At 53.8% G+C, this 15699-nt stretch overlaps 1 protein-coding gene across 4 annotated transcripts in view; it reads left to right on the forward strand.

Moving 5' to 3' along the window:
* CLSTN1 (calsyntenin 1) overlaps positions 1-15699 on the forward strand; it is a 171630-nt gene that overhangs the window by 42349 nt on the left and 113582 nt on the right. For 2 of the 4 annotated variants that reach the window (XM_075328274.1, XM_075328272.1), the window contains exons 3-4: positions 4083-4112; positions 9940-10135. In XM_075328274.1, coding sequence (XP_075184389.1) covers positions 4083-4112; positions 9940-10135 — 226 coding nt within the window. The remainder of the gene's footprint in view (positions 1-4082; positions 4113-9939; positions 10136-15699) is intronic. The other 2 variants (XM_075328273.1, XM_075328275.1) reach the window with 1 other exon arrangement.

Consider the following 15699-nt stretch of genomic DNA (forward strand, 5'->3'; position numbering starts at 1 on the left):
GTAGGGGGAGATTGTCATGAGGTGGCCACGAAGGACGTTTCCGGCTGAGCGCTCCTGTAAGCCCGGCTGTCACTTCTAATAATGTTTTCTTAGAATGGCGTTGCCCGCAGACATTAATTACTCAAGACAGCAATTTTTTTTTAATAGCAGGCAGCTGCCAAATGCGGTTAACTGCTCATACATGGACATGGAGGTGAGCGGCGGTGGACAAAGCCAATCGCTGAATGAGCTCCGCACTATTAGTAGGAGGCAGGAGAGGCTGCAATTATCCCGGGTCTGAAAGGGAATCCTGTGTGGTGTTAGGGTCCATTAACATCGTCACTGCGTGTCTTGTCCTGTAGGATCCACCCGACCCTTCTGCACACACAGCCGAGCCTTCTGTGCGATCACCTGCGGAGACGTTTGTATAGATGACTATTGTGCGTAGACCACCTGGAAGCCCTGTGCTTGTGGGATGTGGTAGATTGGAGCTATATTGGGAAAATATGTGACAAGCTGTCATCCCTGCTGGCGACGTCCTTATTGCACTACTTCATGTGCTGCTCAATGCTGGGAAAATCCATTACTGGCCTCTAAGGGAACCGGTCATTAAATTCATGCTGCTAGAAGCACGGACGACATGTACCGGAGCCTGTAAGGGCAATTAGAAAAGTCACCCGGGGACTATAGGGAGAGATCTGACTAGTCAGGTGACTACCTATGTACACGCACGGGGAAGATCTGTCAATCACCTGGCGGGGAGAAGCCAGCAGGGGACAGCATTGGACTGGGGAGAAGGCAGCAGGGGACAGCCTAGGACTGATAGGGGGAAGCCATCAGGGTACGGCATCGGACTGGGGAGAAACTAGCAGGGGATGGCATCAAACTGATATGGGGAAGCCAGCAGGGGACGACATCGAACTGATAGGGAGAAGCCAGCAGGGGACGGTGTCAGACTAATAGGGAGAAGCCAGCAGGGGACGGCATCGGACTGATAGGGAGAAGCCATCAGGGGACAGCCTAGGATTAAAAGGGAGAAGCCAGCAGGGAACAGCCTAGGACTGATAGGGAGAAGCCAGCAGGGAACAGCCTAGGACTGATAGGGATAAGCCAGCAGGGAACAGCCTAGGACTGATAGGGAGAAGGCAGCAGGGGACAGCATCGGATGATGGGGAGAAGGCAGCAGGGGACAGCCTAGGACTGATAGGGAGAAGGCAGCAGGGGACGGCATCGAACTGATAGGTAGAAGCCAGGAGGGGACAACATCGGACTGATAGGGAGAAACCAGCAGGGGACGGCATTGGACTGATAGGAAGGAGCCAGCAGGGGACGGCATTGGACTGATAGAGAGAATCCAGCAGGGGACAGCATTGGATGATAGAGAGGAGCCAGCAGGGGACGGCATTGGACTGATAGGGAGAATCCAGCAGGGGACAGCATTGGACTGATAGGGAGAAGCCAGCAGGGGACGGCCTAGGACTGATAGGGAGAAGCCAGCAGGGGACTGCATCGGACTGATAGGGAGAAGCCAGCAGAGGACAGCATCAGATGATAGGGAGGAGCCAGCAGGGGACGTCATCAGATGATAGGGAGGAGCCAGCAGGGGACGGCATCAGATGATAGGGAGGAGCCAGCAGGGGACGTCATCAGATGATAGGGAGGAGCCAGCAGGGGACGGCATCAGATGATAGGGAGGAGCCAGCAGGGGACGGCATCAGATGATAGGGAGGAGCCAGCAGGGGACGGCATCAGATGATAGGAAGGAGCCAGCAGGGGACGGCATTGGACTGATAGGGAGAATCCAGCAGGGGACAGCATTGGATGATAGAGAGGAGCCAGCAGGGGACGGCATTGGACTGATAGGGAGGAGCCAGCAGGGGACAGCATTGGACTGATAGGGAGAAGCCAGCAGGGGACGACATCGGTCTGATAGGGAGAAGCCAGCAGGGGACGGCATCGAAGTAATAGGGAGAAGCCAGCAGGGGACGGCATCGAGTAATAGGGAGAAGCCAGCAGGGGACGGCATCAGATGATAGGGAGGAGCCAGCAGGAGAGGGCATCAGATGATAGGGAGGAGCCAGCAGGGGACGGCATCAGATGATAGGGAGGAGCCAGCAGGGGACGGACTAGGACTGATAGGGAGGAGCCAGCAGGGGACGGCATCAGATAATAGGGAAGAGCCAGCAGGAGAGGGCATCAGATAATAGGGAGGAGCCAGCAGGAGAGGGCATCAGATGATAGGGAGGAGCCAGCAGGGGAGGGCATCAGATGATAGGGAGGAGCCAGCAGGGGACGGCATCAGATGATAGGGAGGAGCCAGCAGGGGACGGCATCAGATAATATGGAGGAGCCAGCAGGGGAGGGCGCCAGCAGGGGAGGGCATCAGATGATAGGGAGGAGCCAGCAGGGGACGGCATCAGATGATAGGGACGAGCCAGCAGGGGACGGCCTAGGACTGATAGGGAGGAGCCAGCAGGGGACGGCATCAGATAATAGGGAGGAGCCAGCAGGGGAGGGCATCAGATGATAAGGAAGAGCCAGCAGGGGAGAGCATCAGATAATAGGGAGGAGCCAGCAGGGGAGAGCATCAGATGATAGGGAGGAGCCAGCAGGGGACGGCATCAGATAATAGGGAGGAGCCAGCAGGGGACGGCATCAGATGATAGGGAGGAGCCAGCAGGGGACGGCCTAGGACTGATAGGGAGGAGCCAGCAGGGGACGGCCTAGGACTGATAGGGAGGAGCCAGCAGGGGACGGCCTAGGACTGATAGGGAGGAGCCAGCAGGGGACGGCCTAGGACTGATGGGGAGGAGCCAGCAGGGGACGGCCTAGGACTGATGGGGAGGAGCCAGCAGGGGACGGCCTAGGACTGATGGGGAGGAGCCAGCAGGGGACGGCTTAGGACTGATCAGGTCCCCCCCTATAGTCCCCAGTCGGCTTTTCGAAGTCCAGTCAGAAACATTGCACCTTTCAGGAAACAAAATGCTGTAATCGTGCACCCGGCTCCAATTGCTGCTGACCGTGGTTCTGGTCGATTGCACCTTTTTTACTGCATAAAGATTAATGTCCGTGTTAATGGCCATTCACCTCCCACATTGTTTGCATTCTCCTCTATAAAAGGCCCTTAAAACCAGTATCGATTGTCTTGTAATATCACATGCCATCATTGCAGCTTTAAAGCCCCCTGTACCCATTAGACTAATGTCGACCGATTATACTCTGTGTCTGCAGTCAGGCTGGCACATACTGAAGGTCCTTTTCGCTCACTGGAGGTGCAGACTCCCCTCTCGCCCCTCACGCTTGTTTTGTAGACCTGGGTGTTAATTGGACAAAGCGCTGCGCCTCTGTTCACAGGTACACGGGAAGCCTAAGAGGAGGAGAAGGTCCCAGCGTCCCGATACTGCTGTATGTGCAGCTCTGTACTGGTCCGTGTGATGCCGGGCTCTGACCTCGTGCCAGTGAAATATGTCGCCTTTTCCTTTTATTAATGGGTCGTGTGGTCAATTTGCATTTACATTGTATTTTATAACAAGAATTGCTTTTCATTGTCATTTTTTGTTTGATTTTATAAAGTTCACCTGTCACCATGAATGAGCCCCAGATGAGGGGACTCAGTTATGTCTGCCCTCCGCCAACACCAGGGGGCGCTCCCTGGAGACAGATGCAGCATTTAGTAATGATCTGCAGGGGATTTGGAGCTTGGTGTCAGAATATCTGAATTTCTAGGTCCGTGGGGTGCAGGGATTGTTTATTTCTGCTCAATCAAATCTAATGTCTGTGGGCAGTTCTGGACTCCCATAATAACACTTCTCCAAATTGTTGGCACTGGCCAGATAGTGGCTTTCCAGGTGACGGGGGCACTTTAACCCTTTGTGACATAGCATGTGATGCTTCCTCCCACTCTGAATGGCAGGAACGTTACGTTGCGGCCGGCGCTGGTTGTGCAGATGAGATTCTGTGTTACTTGTTCTTCCTCCCGTTCAGCTTTGTTCCGCAGCAGAGGACATGGCAGGTATTACAGGCTGCAAATTGTGTGTGTGTTTCTCTGACCGTCCCTTCTCTCTCCCCAATTACTGACACAGGTTTATCTTTTTTCCCTTTAGAGAGTTTTGAGGTGACAGTCACCAAAGAAGGTGATAACGGGTTCTTTCTATCCTCTTATGACTTATTAACCCACTAACGTTTTTTGGTTCTGAAAATGGGGAATCAGCCCTTGACTCCTTCAGGGCCATTCAATTTTGCAATGTGGCTATTGCTATTGACTACTGGCTCTGAAGGGGTTAAACAGAAGATGCTCTGATCCCTTTTTTACAATCTTCTGTTTTTTTTTATTATTGTTTCTCTTATTTGTTACTTTTTTTTTTTTTTAATTTCTATTTTGATATCAAAATGAATTGCTATGTGACCCCCATTGGTTAGAAATATCTAGCCGTCAGACATCCATTTCAGGAAAGGAAAGTGGAAAATTCTGTAAATAGATGTTTCTAGGTTTCTTCACTAGTGATTGAATGACGTTCATCCGGTCATTAGTACAGTTATCTGCATTACACGTGTACCGGGACCCCACAGTGATCCGGCCCCTTATCTACATCTCTCCTGCACCCCCATCAGGAGCGCATGGAGCCCATCCCCCGTATCCACACAGCCATATTGTACCAGGAGCGCACGAAGCCCATCCCCCAGTATCAGGACCACACGGAGCCCATCACCCGTATCCACAGCCATATTGTATCAGGAGCGCACGAAGCCCATCCCCCAGTATCAGGAGCGCACGGAGCCAATCACCTGTATCCACACAGCCATATTGTATCAGGAGCGCACGGAGCCCATCACCCATATCCACACAGCCATATTGTATCAGGAGCGCACGGAGCCCATCACCCATATCCACAGCCATATTGTACCAGGAGTGCACGAAGCCCATCCCCCAGTATCAGGAGCGCACAGAGCCAATCACCTGTATCCACACAGCCATATTGTATCAGGAGCTCACGGAGCCAATCACCCAGTATCAGGACCACACGGAGCCCATCACCCATATCCACACATCCATATTGTACCAGTATCAGGACCACACGAAGCCCATCCCCCGTATACACATCCATATTGTACCAGTATCAGGAGCGCACGCAGCCCGTCCCCCGTATACACATACATATTGTACCAGGAGCGCACACAGCCAGTCCCCCGTATACACATCCATATTGTACCAGTACCAGGAGCGCACGCAGCCCGTCCCCTGTATACACATCCATATTGTACCAGTATCAGGAGCGCACGCAGCCCGTCCCCCGTATACACATCCATATTGTACCAGGAGCGCACGCAGCCCGTCCCCCGTATACACATCCATATTGTACCAGGAGCGTACGCAGCCCGTCCCCCGTATACACATCCATATTGTACCAGGAGCGCACGCAGCCCGTCCCCCGTATACACATCCATATTGTACCAGTATCAGGAGCACACGCAGCCCGTCCCCCGTATACACATACATATTGTACCAGGAGCGCACACAGCCAGTCCCCCGTATACACATCCATATTGTACCAGTACCAGGAGCGCACGCAGCCCGTCCCCTGTATACACATCCATATTGTACCAGTATCAGGAGCGCACGCAGCCCGTCCCCCGTATACACATCCATATTGTACCAGGAGCGCACGCAGCCCGTCCCCCGTATACACATCCATATTGTACCAGGAGCGCACGCAGCCCGTCCCCCGTATACACATCCATATTGTACCAGGAGCGCACGCAGCCCGTCCCCCGTATACACATCCATATTGTACCAGTATCAGGAGCACACGCAGCCCGTCCCCCGTATACACAGCCATATTGTACCAGGAGCGCACGGAGCCCATCACCCGTATCCACAGCCATATTGTAATTGGAGTGCACAGAGCCCATCCCCCATTATCAGGACCACACGGAGCCCATCACCCGTATCCACACAGACATATTGTACCAGTATCAGGAGCACACGAAGCCCATCCCCCCAGTATCAGGACCACACGGAGCCCATCACCCGTATCCACACAGACATATTGTACCAGTATCAGGAGCACACGAAGCCCATCGCCCGTATACACTTCCATATTGTACCAGGAGCACATGGAGCCCATCCCCCGTATACACTTCCATATTGTACCAGGAGCGCACGAAGCCCATCCCCCGTATACACATCCATATTGTACCAGGAGCGCACGCAGCCCATCCCCCGTATACACATCCATATTGTACCAGGAGCGCACGAAGCTCATCCCCCGTATACACATCCATATTGTACCAGTATCAGGACTGCACGCAGCCCGTCCCCCATATACACTTCCATATTGTACCAGGAGCGCACGCAGCCCGTCCCCCATATACACTTCCATATTGTACCAGGAGCGCACGCAGCCCGTCCCCCGTATACACTTCCATATTGTACCAGGAGCGCACGCAGCCCGAGCCCCCATATACACTTCCATATTGTACCAGGAGCGCACGCAGCCCGTCCCCCGTATACACTTCCATATTGTACCAGTATCAGGAGCGCACGGAGCTCATCCCCCGTATACACATCCATATTGTACCAGGAGCGCACGCAGCCCGTCCCCCATATACACTTCCATATTGTGCCAGGAGCGCATGGAGCCCGTCCCCCGTATACACTTCCATATTGTACCAGGAGCGCACGCAGCCCGTCCCCCGTATACACTTTCATATTGTACCAGGAGCGCACGCAGCCCGTCCCCCGTATACACATCCATATTGTACCAGGAGCGCACGCAGCCCGTCCCCCATATACACTTCCATATTGTACCAGGAGCGCACGCAGCCCGTCCCCCATATACACATCCATATTGTACCAGGAGCGCACGGAGCCCATCCCCCGTATACACTTCCATATTGTACCAGGAGCGCACGCAGCCCGTCCCCCGTATACACATCCATATTGTACCAGGAGCGCACGGAGCCCATCCCCCGTATACACTTCCATATTGTACCAGGAGCGCACGGAGCCCATCCCCCGTATACACCTCCATATTGTACCAGGAGCGCACGCAGCCCGTCCCCCGTATACACTTCCATATTGTACCAGGAGCGCACGCAGCCTGTCCCCCGTATACACTTCCATATTGTACCAGGAGCGCACGGAGCCCATCCCCCGTATACACCTCCATATTGTACCAGGAGCGCACGCAGCCCGTCCCCCGTATACACTTCCATATTGTACCAGGAGCGCACGCAGCCTGTCCCCCGTATACACTTCCATATTGTACCAGGAGCGCACGCAGCCCGTCCCCCGTATACACTTCCATATTGTACCAGGAGCGCACGCAGCCCGTCCCCCATATACACTTCCATATTGTACCAGGAGCGCACGCAGCCTGTCCCCCGTATACACTTCCATATTGTACCAGGAGCGCACGGAGCCCATCCCCCGTATACACCTCCATATTGAACCAGGAGCGCACGCAGCCCGTCCCCCGTATACACTTCCATATTGTACCAGGAGCGCACGCAGCCTGTCCCCCGTATACACTTCCATATTGTACCAGGAGCGCACGCAGCCTGTCCCCCGTATACACATCCATATTGTACCAGGAGCGCACGCAGCCCGTCCCCCATATACACTTCCATATTGTACCAGGAGCGCACGCAGCCTGTCCCCCGTATACACTTCCATATTGTACCAGGAGCGCACGCAGCCTGTCCCCCGTATACACTTCCATATTGTACCAGGAGCACACGCAGCCCGTCCCCCGTATACACTTCCATATTGTACCAGGAGCACACGCAGCCTGTCCCCCGTATACACTTCCATATTGTACCAGGAGCGCACGGAGCCCGTCCCCCGTATACACTTCCATATTGTACCAGGAGCGCACGCAGTCCGTCCCCCGTATACACATCCATATTGTACCAGGAGCGCACGCAGCCCGTCCCCCGTATACACTTCCATATTGTACCAGGAGCGCACGCAGCCTGTCCCCCGTATACACTTCCATATTGTACCAGGAGCGCACGCAGCCCGTCCCCCGTATACACCTCCATATTGTACCAGGAGCGCACGCAGCCCGTCCCCCGTATACACTTCCATATTGTACCAGGAGCGCACGCAGCCCGTCCCCCGTATACACTTCCATATTGTACCAGGAGCGCACGCAGCCCGTCCCCCGTATACACTTCCATATTGTACCAGGAGCGCACGCAGCCCGTCCCCCGTATACACTTCCATATTGTACCAGGAGCGCACGCAGCCCGTCCCCCGTATACACTTCCATATTGTACCAGGAGCGCACGCAGCCCGTCCCCCGTATACACTTCCATATTGTACCAGGAGCGCACGCAGCCCGTCCCCCGTATACACTTCCATATTGTACCAGGAGCGCACGCACCCCGTCCCCCGTATACACTTCCATATTGTACCAGGAGCGCACGCAGCCCGTCCCCCGTATACACTTCCATATTGTACCAGGAGCGCACGCAGCCCGTCCCCCGTATACACTTCCATATTGTACCAGGAGCGCACGCACCCCGTCCCCCGTATACACTTCCATATTGTACCAGGAGCGCACGGAGCCCGTCCCCCATATACACTTCCATATTGTACCAGTATCAGGAGCACACGCAGCCCGTCCCCCGTATACACATCCATATTGTATCAGGAGCGCACGCAGCCCGTCCCCCGTATACACATCCATATTGTATCAGGAGCGTACTGAGCCCGTCCAGTATAATCTCCCTGCACACACCTCATCCACAGCATTGGGAGCTTATACTGGCAGAAGTGGGATGTGCAGGCGCAGGTCCATGGGCTTTATCATCACATGTGACCACCCATCGCTCCTGCATCGGTTCTGTGATTACAAGCCTTGCCATCCTCTGCTGAGACTTGTAGTACCACCCCAGCTGAGTGCAGAGCGCTGCTCCGGAGTACCACCCCAGCTGAGTGCAGAGCGCTGCTCTGGACGGCCGCACGCAGCACTGAAGCAGCAGAGACCTCACATTGCCGCCTGTTGTTAAACATCTCCATAAACCTGATGACGAGAGCGGAGACGAGGAGTCTGAGCATCTGCGTACACATCCCGTATAGGCAGCAGGTCATATCCGTGTATACGCCGCCTCTTGAAATGGATGTCTGAGCTACGGATATTTCTGTTTTCTCCCATGAATTTTTTTGCATTTGATTCCCTAATTTTAGCCAGGTTCATTGCACAGGAAGACTTCATCCTATGACTTTTACGGTCTTATTTTTTCTTTTTTTTTTTTTTCTTTTTATCCCGGCCCATGAAACCAATGTTCTTGGTGATAGACGTCCCATGAATCAGTGGAGCTGAAGCCTCCTCATCGCTCATCCAGCTCTGCATTATAACCTTCTGCCCAATTCCCCGGCAGAGGCCGAGCCCCCGGCGTGCGCCCACCAGCCGCCTCGGCTGCATGCCGTTTATTTTATTTATTTATTTATTTTTTTATTTATTTAATTTTATTTTTTTCAATTTTTTTTTTTTTTTAGTGTAAACCTCAAGTACTCCTGTGAAATGCCTGTCTACATACGTATCTCTATTTTATTTTTTCTCTCTGTATTCCTGCATGAATGGATGCCAGATACTGAACTTGCTTGAAAGGCAGGCACCTGCTTCTGTTAATAACAGTTCCCGGACTTCACCCCCATCTATTAAAGCACAGTGCTTCTGCCTTGTCCACAGACCCTCACAACCCCCCTGGCTGCCAAATAATCATATTTTATTTATTCTTTTGGTTATGTCTCTATATCTTGTGTTGATATTTCTACCCCCCCCCACCAAGTGCACGATATTAACCCTTTTTCTGTTCGGTTGCCCAATTTCTAAGGGCAGCACAGCAGCTGAAGGGTTAAGCGTGAGCAAGTTTCAGCTTGTAATTAGTTTTTTTTTTTCCTTCTTTTCTTTCCCCCCCTCGTCTTTTTATGTTTGCTTGTGACGTTTCCAGGGGAGATCTGCGGCTTTAAGATCCACGACCAGGACGTGCCGTTCGAGGCGATGGTGGTGGACAAATCCACCGGCGAGGGAGTGATCCGCTCCACGGAGAAGCTGGACTGCGAATTGCAGAAGGACTACACCTTCACCATTCAAGCCTACGACTGCGGCAAAGGACCAGACGGCTCCAATGCCAAGAAATCTCACAAGTAAGACGGGTAGAAAAGCAAAAAAATAAAAGAAAGCAAGAGACGATCAGATTCTTAAAAGGGGTTTCCTCTCTGTTTTTAAAATCCCTTCTGCTCCGGGGCTGCCGCTCCGATGGCCTCCGTCAGATCGGAAGTGATGATGTCCCAGCCCTGAAGACAGTCAGGGGTCAGGATGTTAGTGGTCAAGACATCATACCTTCTGATCTGACGCATCGTGTTCGCGAAAAACCCCCCCAACCCTTTAAGAATATGCGTCATCTCCTGGGCGTCTTAGGCTATGTGCGCGCTATGACGTTTTTGCACTTCTCAAAAACGCTGCATTTTTGGCCACAACAAAAAGCACCTGCGACAAAAACACAGCAGTAAACACAAATGCGTTTTCTTCGGCGCTCCATTGGGAGACCCAGACGATTGGGGTGTATAGCACTGCCTCCGGAGGCCACACAAAGCATTACACTAAAAAGTGTAAGGCCCCTCCCCTTCTGGCTATACACCCCCCGTGGGATCACGGGCTGCTCAGTTTTCAAGCTTTGTGCGAAGGAGGTCAGACATCCACGCATAGCTCCACTGTTTAGTCAGCAGTAGCTGCTGACTATATCGGATGGAAGAAAAGAGGGCCCATACTAGGGCCCCCAGCATGCTCCCTTCTCACCCCATTCCTATTGGCGGTGTTTGTTAAGGTTGAGGTACCCATTGTGGGTACGGAGGCTGGAGCCCACATGCTGCTTTCCTTCCCCATCCCCCTGAGGGGCTCTGAGGAAGTGGGATCTTACCGGCCCCCAAGCCCTGAGGCCGGGCTCCATCCACAGACCCGTAGAACCTGCTGGATACGGAGCGGGGTACCATTCAGGGACAAGGCCCTGCAACATTCAGGTACTCTGTGTCCCCGTATGGACAGGCCGCGCACACTCCAGACTTGCTGGGTGTGCTAGTGCGCCGGGGACAGTAGCGCTGCGCGCTGGGGTTACAGTCACTGCAGTTTCTCTGAGGGACTTTATGTGTTGGGGACTGCCGCGCCGGCCGCCCCTGGAGCGGCGGCGCGGCTGAGACTTGTGGTGCGCCGGGGACTTAGCGCCGACCGTGCTTTTACGACGGCGGCGCTTATAAATCTAGTCCCCGGCTTTTGCGGCCTAGCTCCGCTTCGTTCCCGCCCCCACCCTGTCAATCAGGGCAAGGGAGAGACGCTGTACGATGGTCAGCGCTGAGGGCTGGAGTCTTATTTACATACTCCAGCCCTCTCACTGGGCACAGTGGGACGCCAGTTCCCGCTCTTTGTCTGCAGCACGCCCAGGGCCCGCCCCTCTCCACAGGACGCCGGCAGCCATTCCTACATGCAGTCTGGCTGGAGAACGGACACAGGCTCTGGGAGACCCAGACAAGGGATTTCTGGCGACCACACACCCGCGTTAAGCGGGCGGTAAGCAGCACATTAGTGCTGGCCCCACTAGTGCCACAGTGTTATATTGGTGTATTTTTTTCTCTATACCATATATATATATATATATATATTGATTGCACTGTAAGGTCGCTTCTTGGCTGTATACCCTATATTGCTCTGAGGAGACGACAACATGTCATCCGCAAAACGCAAGGGTGCCAAGACACAGGCTGTATACGCTGCTTGTGCCGCTTGTGGGGCTGATCTACCGGCAGGTTCCAAAGACCCCCATTGTGTGCAGTGTTCGGTCCCTGTGCCACTTCGTCAGCCGGAGTCTATGGTGGTAGTGGCCCAGGCAGAGTCACCGGTGAACCCTGTCCCGGTGACGGGGACAGAGTTTGCAGTTTTTGCTGACAAGATGTCTGTCACTATGACAAAAATCCTAGAGACCTTGCAGGCCAGGCCAGTTACTCAGACCATGGACACTGCTGCGTCAATGTTCCCCGGTCCCCCTCAGTTGGAGTTAATCCGTGCTTCAAGGGGGTCCCAGGCATCTCAGGCTGAAGGCTCTGACTCAGATGACAGTCCCAGGCAGCCTAAGCGAGCTCGCTGGGAGAGACCCTCCACGTCATCACGCGGATCAGGGTCTCAGCGAGAAGAGTCTCTGCGTGATGAGACAGAGGAGGGTGATCAGGAGTCTAATCCTGAGACCGCTCTCAATCTGGATACTCCTGATGGTGACGCCATGGTAAATGACCTTATAGCGGCCATCAATAGACTGTTGGATATTTCTCCCCCAGCCCCTTCAGCAGAAGAGGCAGCTGCACAGCAGGAGAAGTTCCATTTCAGGTATCCCAAGCGTAAACTGAGTACTTTTCTGGACCACGCTGACTTCAGAGAATCAGTCCAGAAACACCATGCTTATCCAGACAAGCGTTTCTCCAAACGTCTTAAGGATACACGTTATCCCTTTCCCCCTGACGTGGTCAAACGCTGGACCCAGTGTCCAAAGGTGGATCCCCCAATCTCCAGGCTTGCGGCTAGATCCATAGTTGCAGTGGAGGATGGGGCTTCACTTAAAGATGCCAATGACAGACAGATGGACCTTTGGTTGAAATCTGTCTATGAAGCTATCGGCGCGTCGTTTGCTCCAGCATTCGCAGCCGTGTGGGCACTCCAAGCTATTTCAGCTGGTCTGGCACAGGTGGACTCTATCATACGTCCAGCAGTGCCGAAAGTGGAGTCCTTAACTTCGCAAATGTCTGCGTTTGCGACCTATGCTATCAACGCTGTCCTGGACTCTACGAGCCGTACCTCAATGGCGTCTGCCAACTCGGTGGTTTTGCGCAGAGCCTTGTGGTTAAAAGAATGGAAAGCGGATTCTGCTTCCAAAAAATGTTTAACCAGCTTGCCACTATCTGTAGACAGACTGTTTGGTGAGCAATTGGCTGAAATCATTAAACAGTCCAAGGGTAAAGACTCCTCCTTACCCCAGCCCAGATCAAGCAAACCTCAACAAAGGAGGTGGCAGTCGAGGTTTCGGTCCTTTCGAGGCTCCGGCAAGGCCCAATCCTCCTCGTCCAAAGGGACTCAGAAGGAGCAAAGGGGCTCAGATTCCTGGCGGGCTCACTCACGCCCCAAGAAAGCAACCGGAGGAACCGCTTCCAAGGCGGCTGCCTCATGACTTTCGGCCTCCTCCCTCCGCATCCTCGGTCGGTGGCAGGCTCTCCCGCTTTTGCGACATTTGGCTGCCACAGGTCAAGGACCGGTGGGTAACAGACATTTTGTCTCACGGGTACAGGATAGAGTTCAGTTCTCGTCCTCCGCCTCGGTTCTTCAGAACTTCCCCACATCCCGACCGAGCAGATGCTCTTCTGCAGGCGGTGGGCTCACTAAGAGCAGAAGGAGTGGTGATCCCTGTTCCTCTTCAGGAACAAAGGCAAGGTTTTTACTCCAATCTCTTCGTGGTTCCAAAAAAGGACGGCTCGTTCCGTCCTGTTCTGGACCTAAAGCTGCTCAACAAGCATGTGAACGCCAGGCGGTTCCGGATGGAATCCCTCCGCTCCGTCATTGCCTCAATGTCTCAAGGAGATTTCCTTGCATCAATAGACATCAAAGATGCTTATCTCCACGTGCCGATTGCTACAGAGCACCAACGTTTTCTACGTTTTGTGATAGGACACGAACATCTCCAGTTCGTAGCTCTGCCATTTGGTCTGGCGACAGCCCCACGGGTTTTCACCAAGGTCATGGCGGCAGTGGTAGCAGTCTTGCACTCCCAGGGACACTCGGTGATCCCTTACTTGGACGATCTACTTGTCAAAGCACCCTCTCAAGAGGCATGCCAACACAGCCTGAATGTTGCGCTGGAGACTCTCCAGACTTTCGGGTGGATCATCAACTTTTCAAAGTCAAATCTGTCACCGACTCAATCACTAACGTATCTTGGCATGGAGTTTCATACTCTCTCAGCGATAGTGAAGCTTCCGCTGGACAAGCAGCGGTCACTACAGACAGGGCTACAGTCTCTCCTTCACGGTCAGTCGCACTCCTTAAGGCGCCTCATGCACTTCCTAGGGAAGATGGTGGCAGCAATGGAGGCAGTCCCGTTTGCACAGTTTCATCTGCGCCCACTTCAATGGGACATTCTCCGCCAATGGGACGGGAAGTCAACTTCCCTGGACAGGAAAGTCTCCCTTTCCCAGACGGCCAAGGACTCTCTGCAATGGTGGCTTCTTCCCACCTCATTATCACAGGGAAGATCATTCCTGCCCCCATCCTGGGCAGTGGTCACGACAGACGCGAGTCTGTCAGGGTGGGGAGCAGTTTTTCTCCACCACAGGGCTCAAGGGACGTGGACTTAGCAGGAGTCCACCCTTCAGATCAATGTTCTGGAAATCAGGGCAGTGTATCTAGCCCTACTAGCCTTCCAGCAGTGGCTGGAAGGAAAGCAGATCCGAATTCAGTCGGACAACTCCACAGCGGTGGCATACATCAACCACCAGGGAGGGACACGCAGTCGGCAAGCCTTCCAGGAAGTCCGGCGGATTCTGTTGTGGGTGGAGGACAGAGCATCCACCATATCAGCGGTTCACATCCCGGGCGTAGAAAACTGGGAAGCAGACTTCCTCAGTCGCCAGGGTATGGACGCAGGGGAATGGTCCCTTCACCCGGACGTGTTTCAGGAAATCTGTCGCCGCTGGGGGGTGCCGGACGTCGACCTAATGGCGTCGCGGCACAACAACAAGGTCCCGACGTTCATGGCACGGTCTCGCGATCAAAGAGCTCTGGCGGCAGACGCCTTAGTGCAAGATTGGTCGCAGTTCCGGCTCCCTTATGTGTTCCCACCTCTGGCACTCTTGCCCAGAGTGCTATGCAAGATCAGATCCGATTGCAGCCGCGTCATACTCGTCGCCCCAGACTGGCCGAGGAGGTCGTGGTACCCGGATCTGTGGCATCTCACGGTCGGCCAACCGTGGGCACTACCAGACCGACCAGACTTACTGTCCCAAGGGCCGTTTTTCCATCGGAATTCTGCGGCCCTGAACCTGACTGTGTGGCCATTGAGTCCTGGATCCTAGCGTCTTCAGGATTATCCCAAGGAGTCGTTGCCACCATGAGACAGGCTAGGAAGTCCACTTCTGCTAAGATCTACCACAGAACGTGGAGAATTTTCTTATCCTGGTGCTCTGCACAAGGAGTATCCCCCTGGCCATTTGCGTTACCTACTTTTCTTTCCTTCCTGCAATCTGGGTTGGAAAAGGCTTGTCGCTCGGCTCCCTTAAAGGGCAAGTCTCGGCACTATCCGTGTTTTTTCAGAAGCGTCTAGCACGACTTTCTCAGGTGCGCACGTTCCTGCAGGGGGTTTGTCATATCGTCCCTCCGTACAGACGGCCGTTAGATCCATGGGATCTAAACAGGGTACTAGTTGCTCTCCAGAAGACGCCTTTCGAGCCTCTGAAGGATGTTTCACTTTCACGACTCTCACAGAAAGTGGCCTTTCTGGTAGCGATCACGTCTCTTCGGAGAGTGTCTGAGCTAGCAGCGCTGTCATCCAAGGCTCCCTTCCTGGTGTTCCACCAGGACAAGGTAGTGCTGCGTCCCATTCAGGAGTTTCTCCCTAAGGTGGTATCCTCTTTTCATCTTAATCAGGATATTTCCTTACCTTCCTTTTATCCTCATCCAG

This window comes from Anomaloglossus baeobatrachus, chromosome 11 (assembly GCF_048569485.1).
Source record: "Anomaloglossus baeobatrachus isolate aAnoBae1 chromosome 11, aAnoBae1.hap1, whole genome shotgun sequence".
Lineage (NCBI taxonomy): Eukaryota > Metazoa > Chordata > Amphibia > Anura > Aromobatidae > Anomaloglossus > Anomaloglossus baeobatrachus.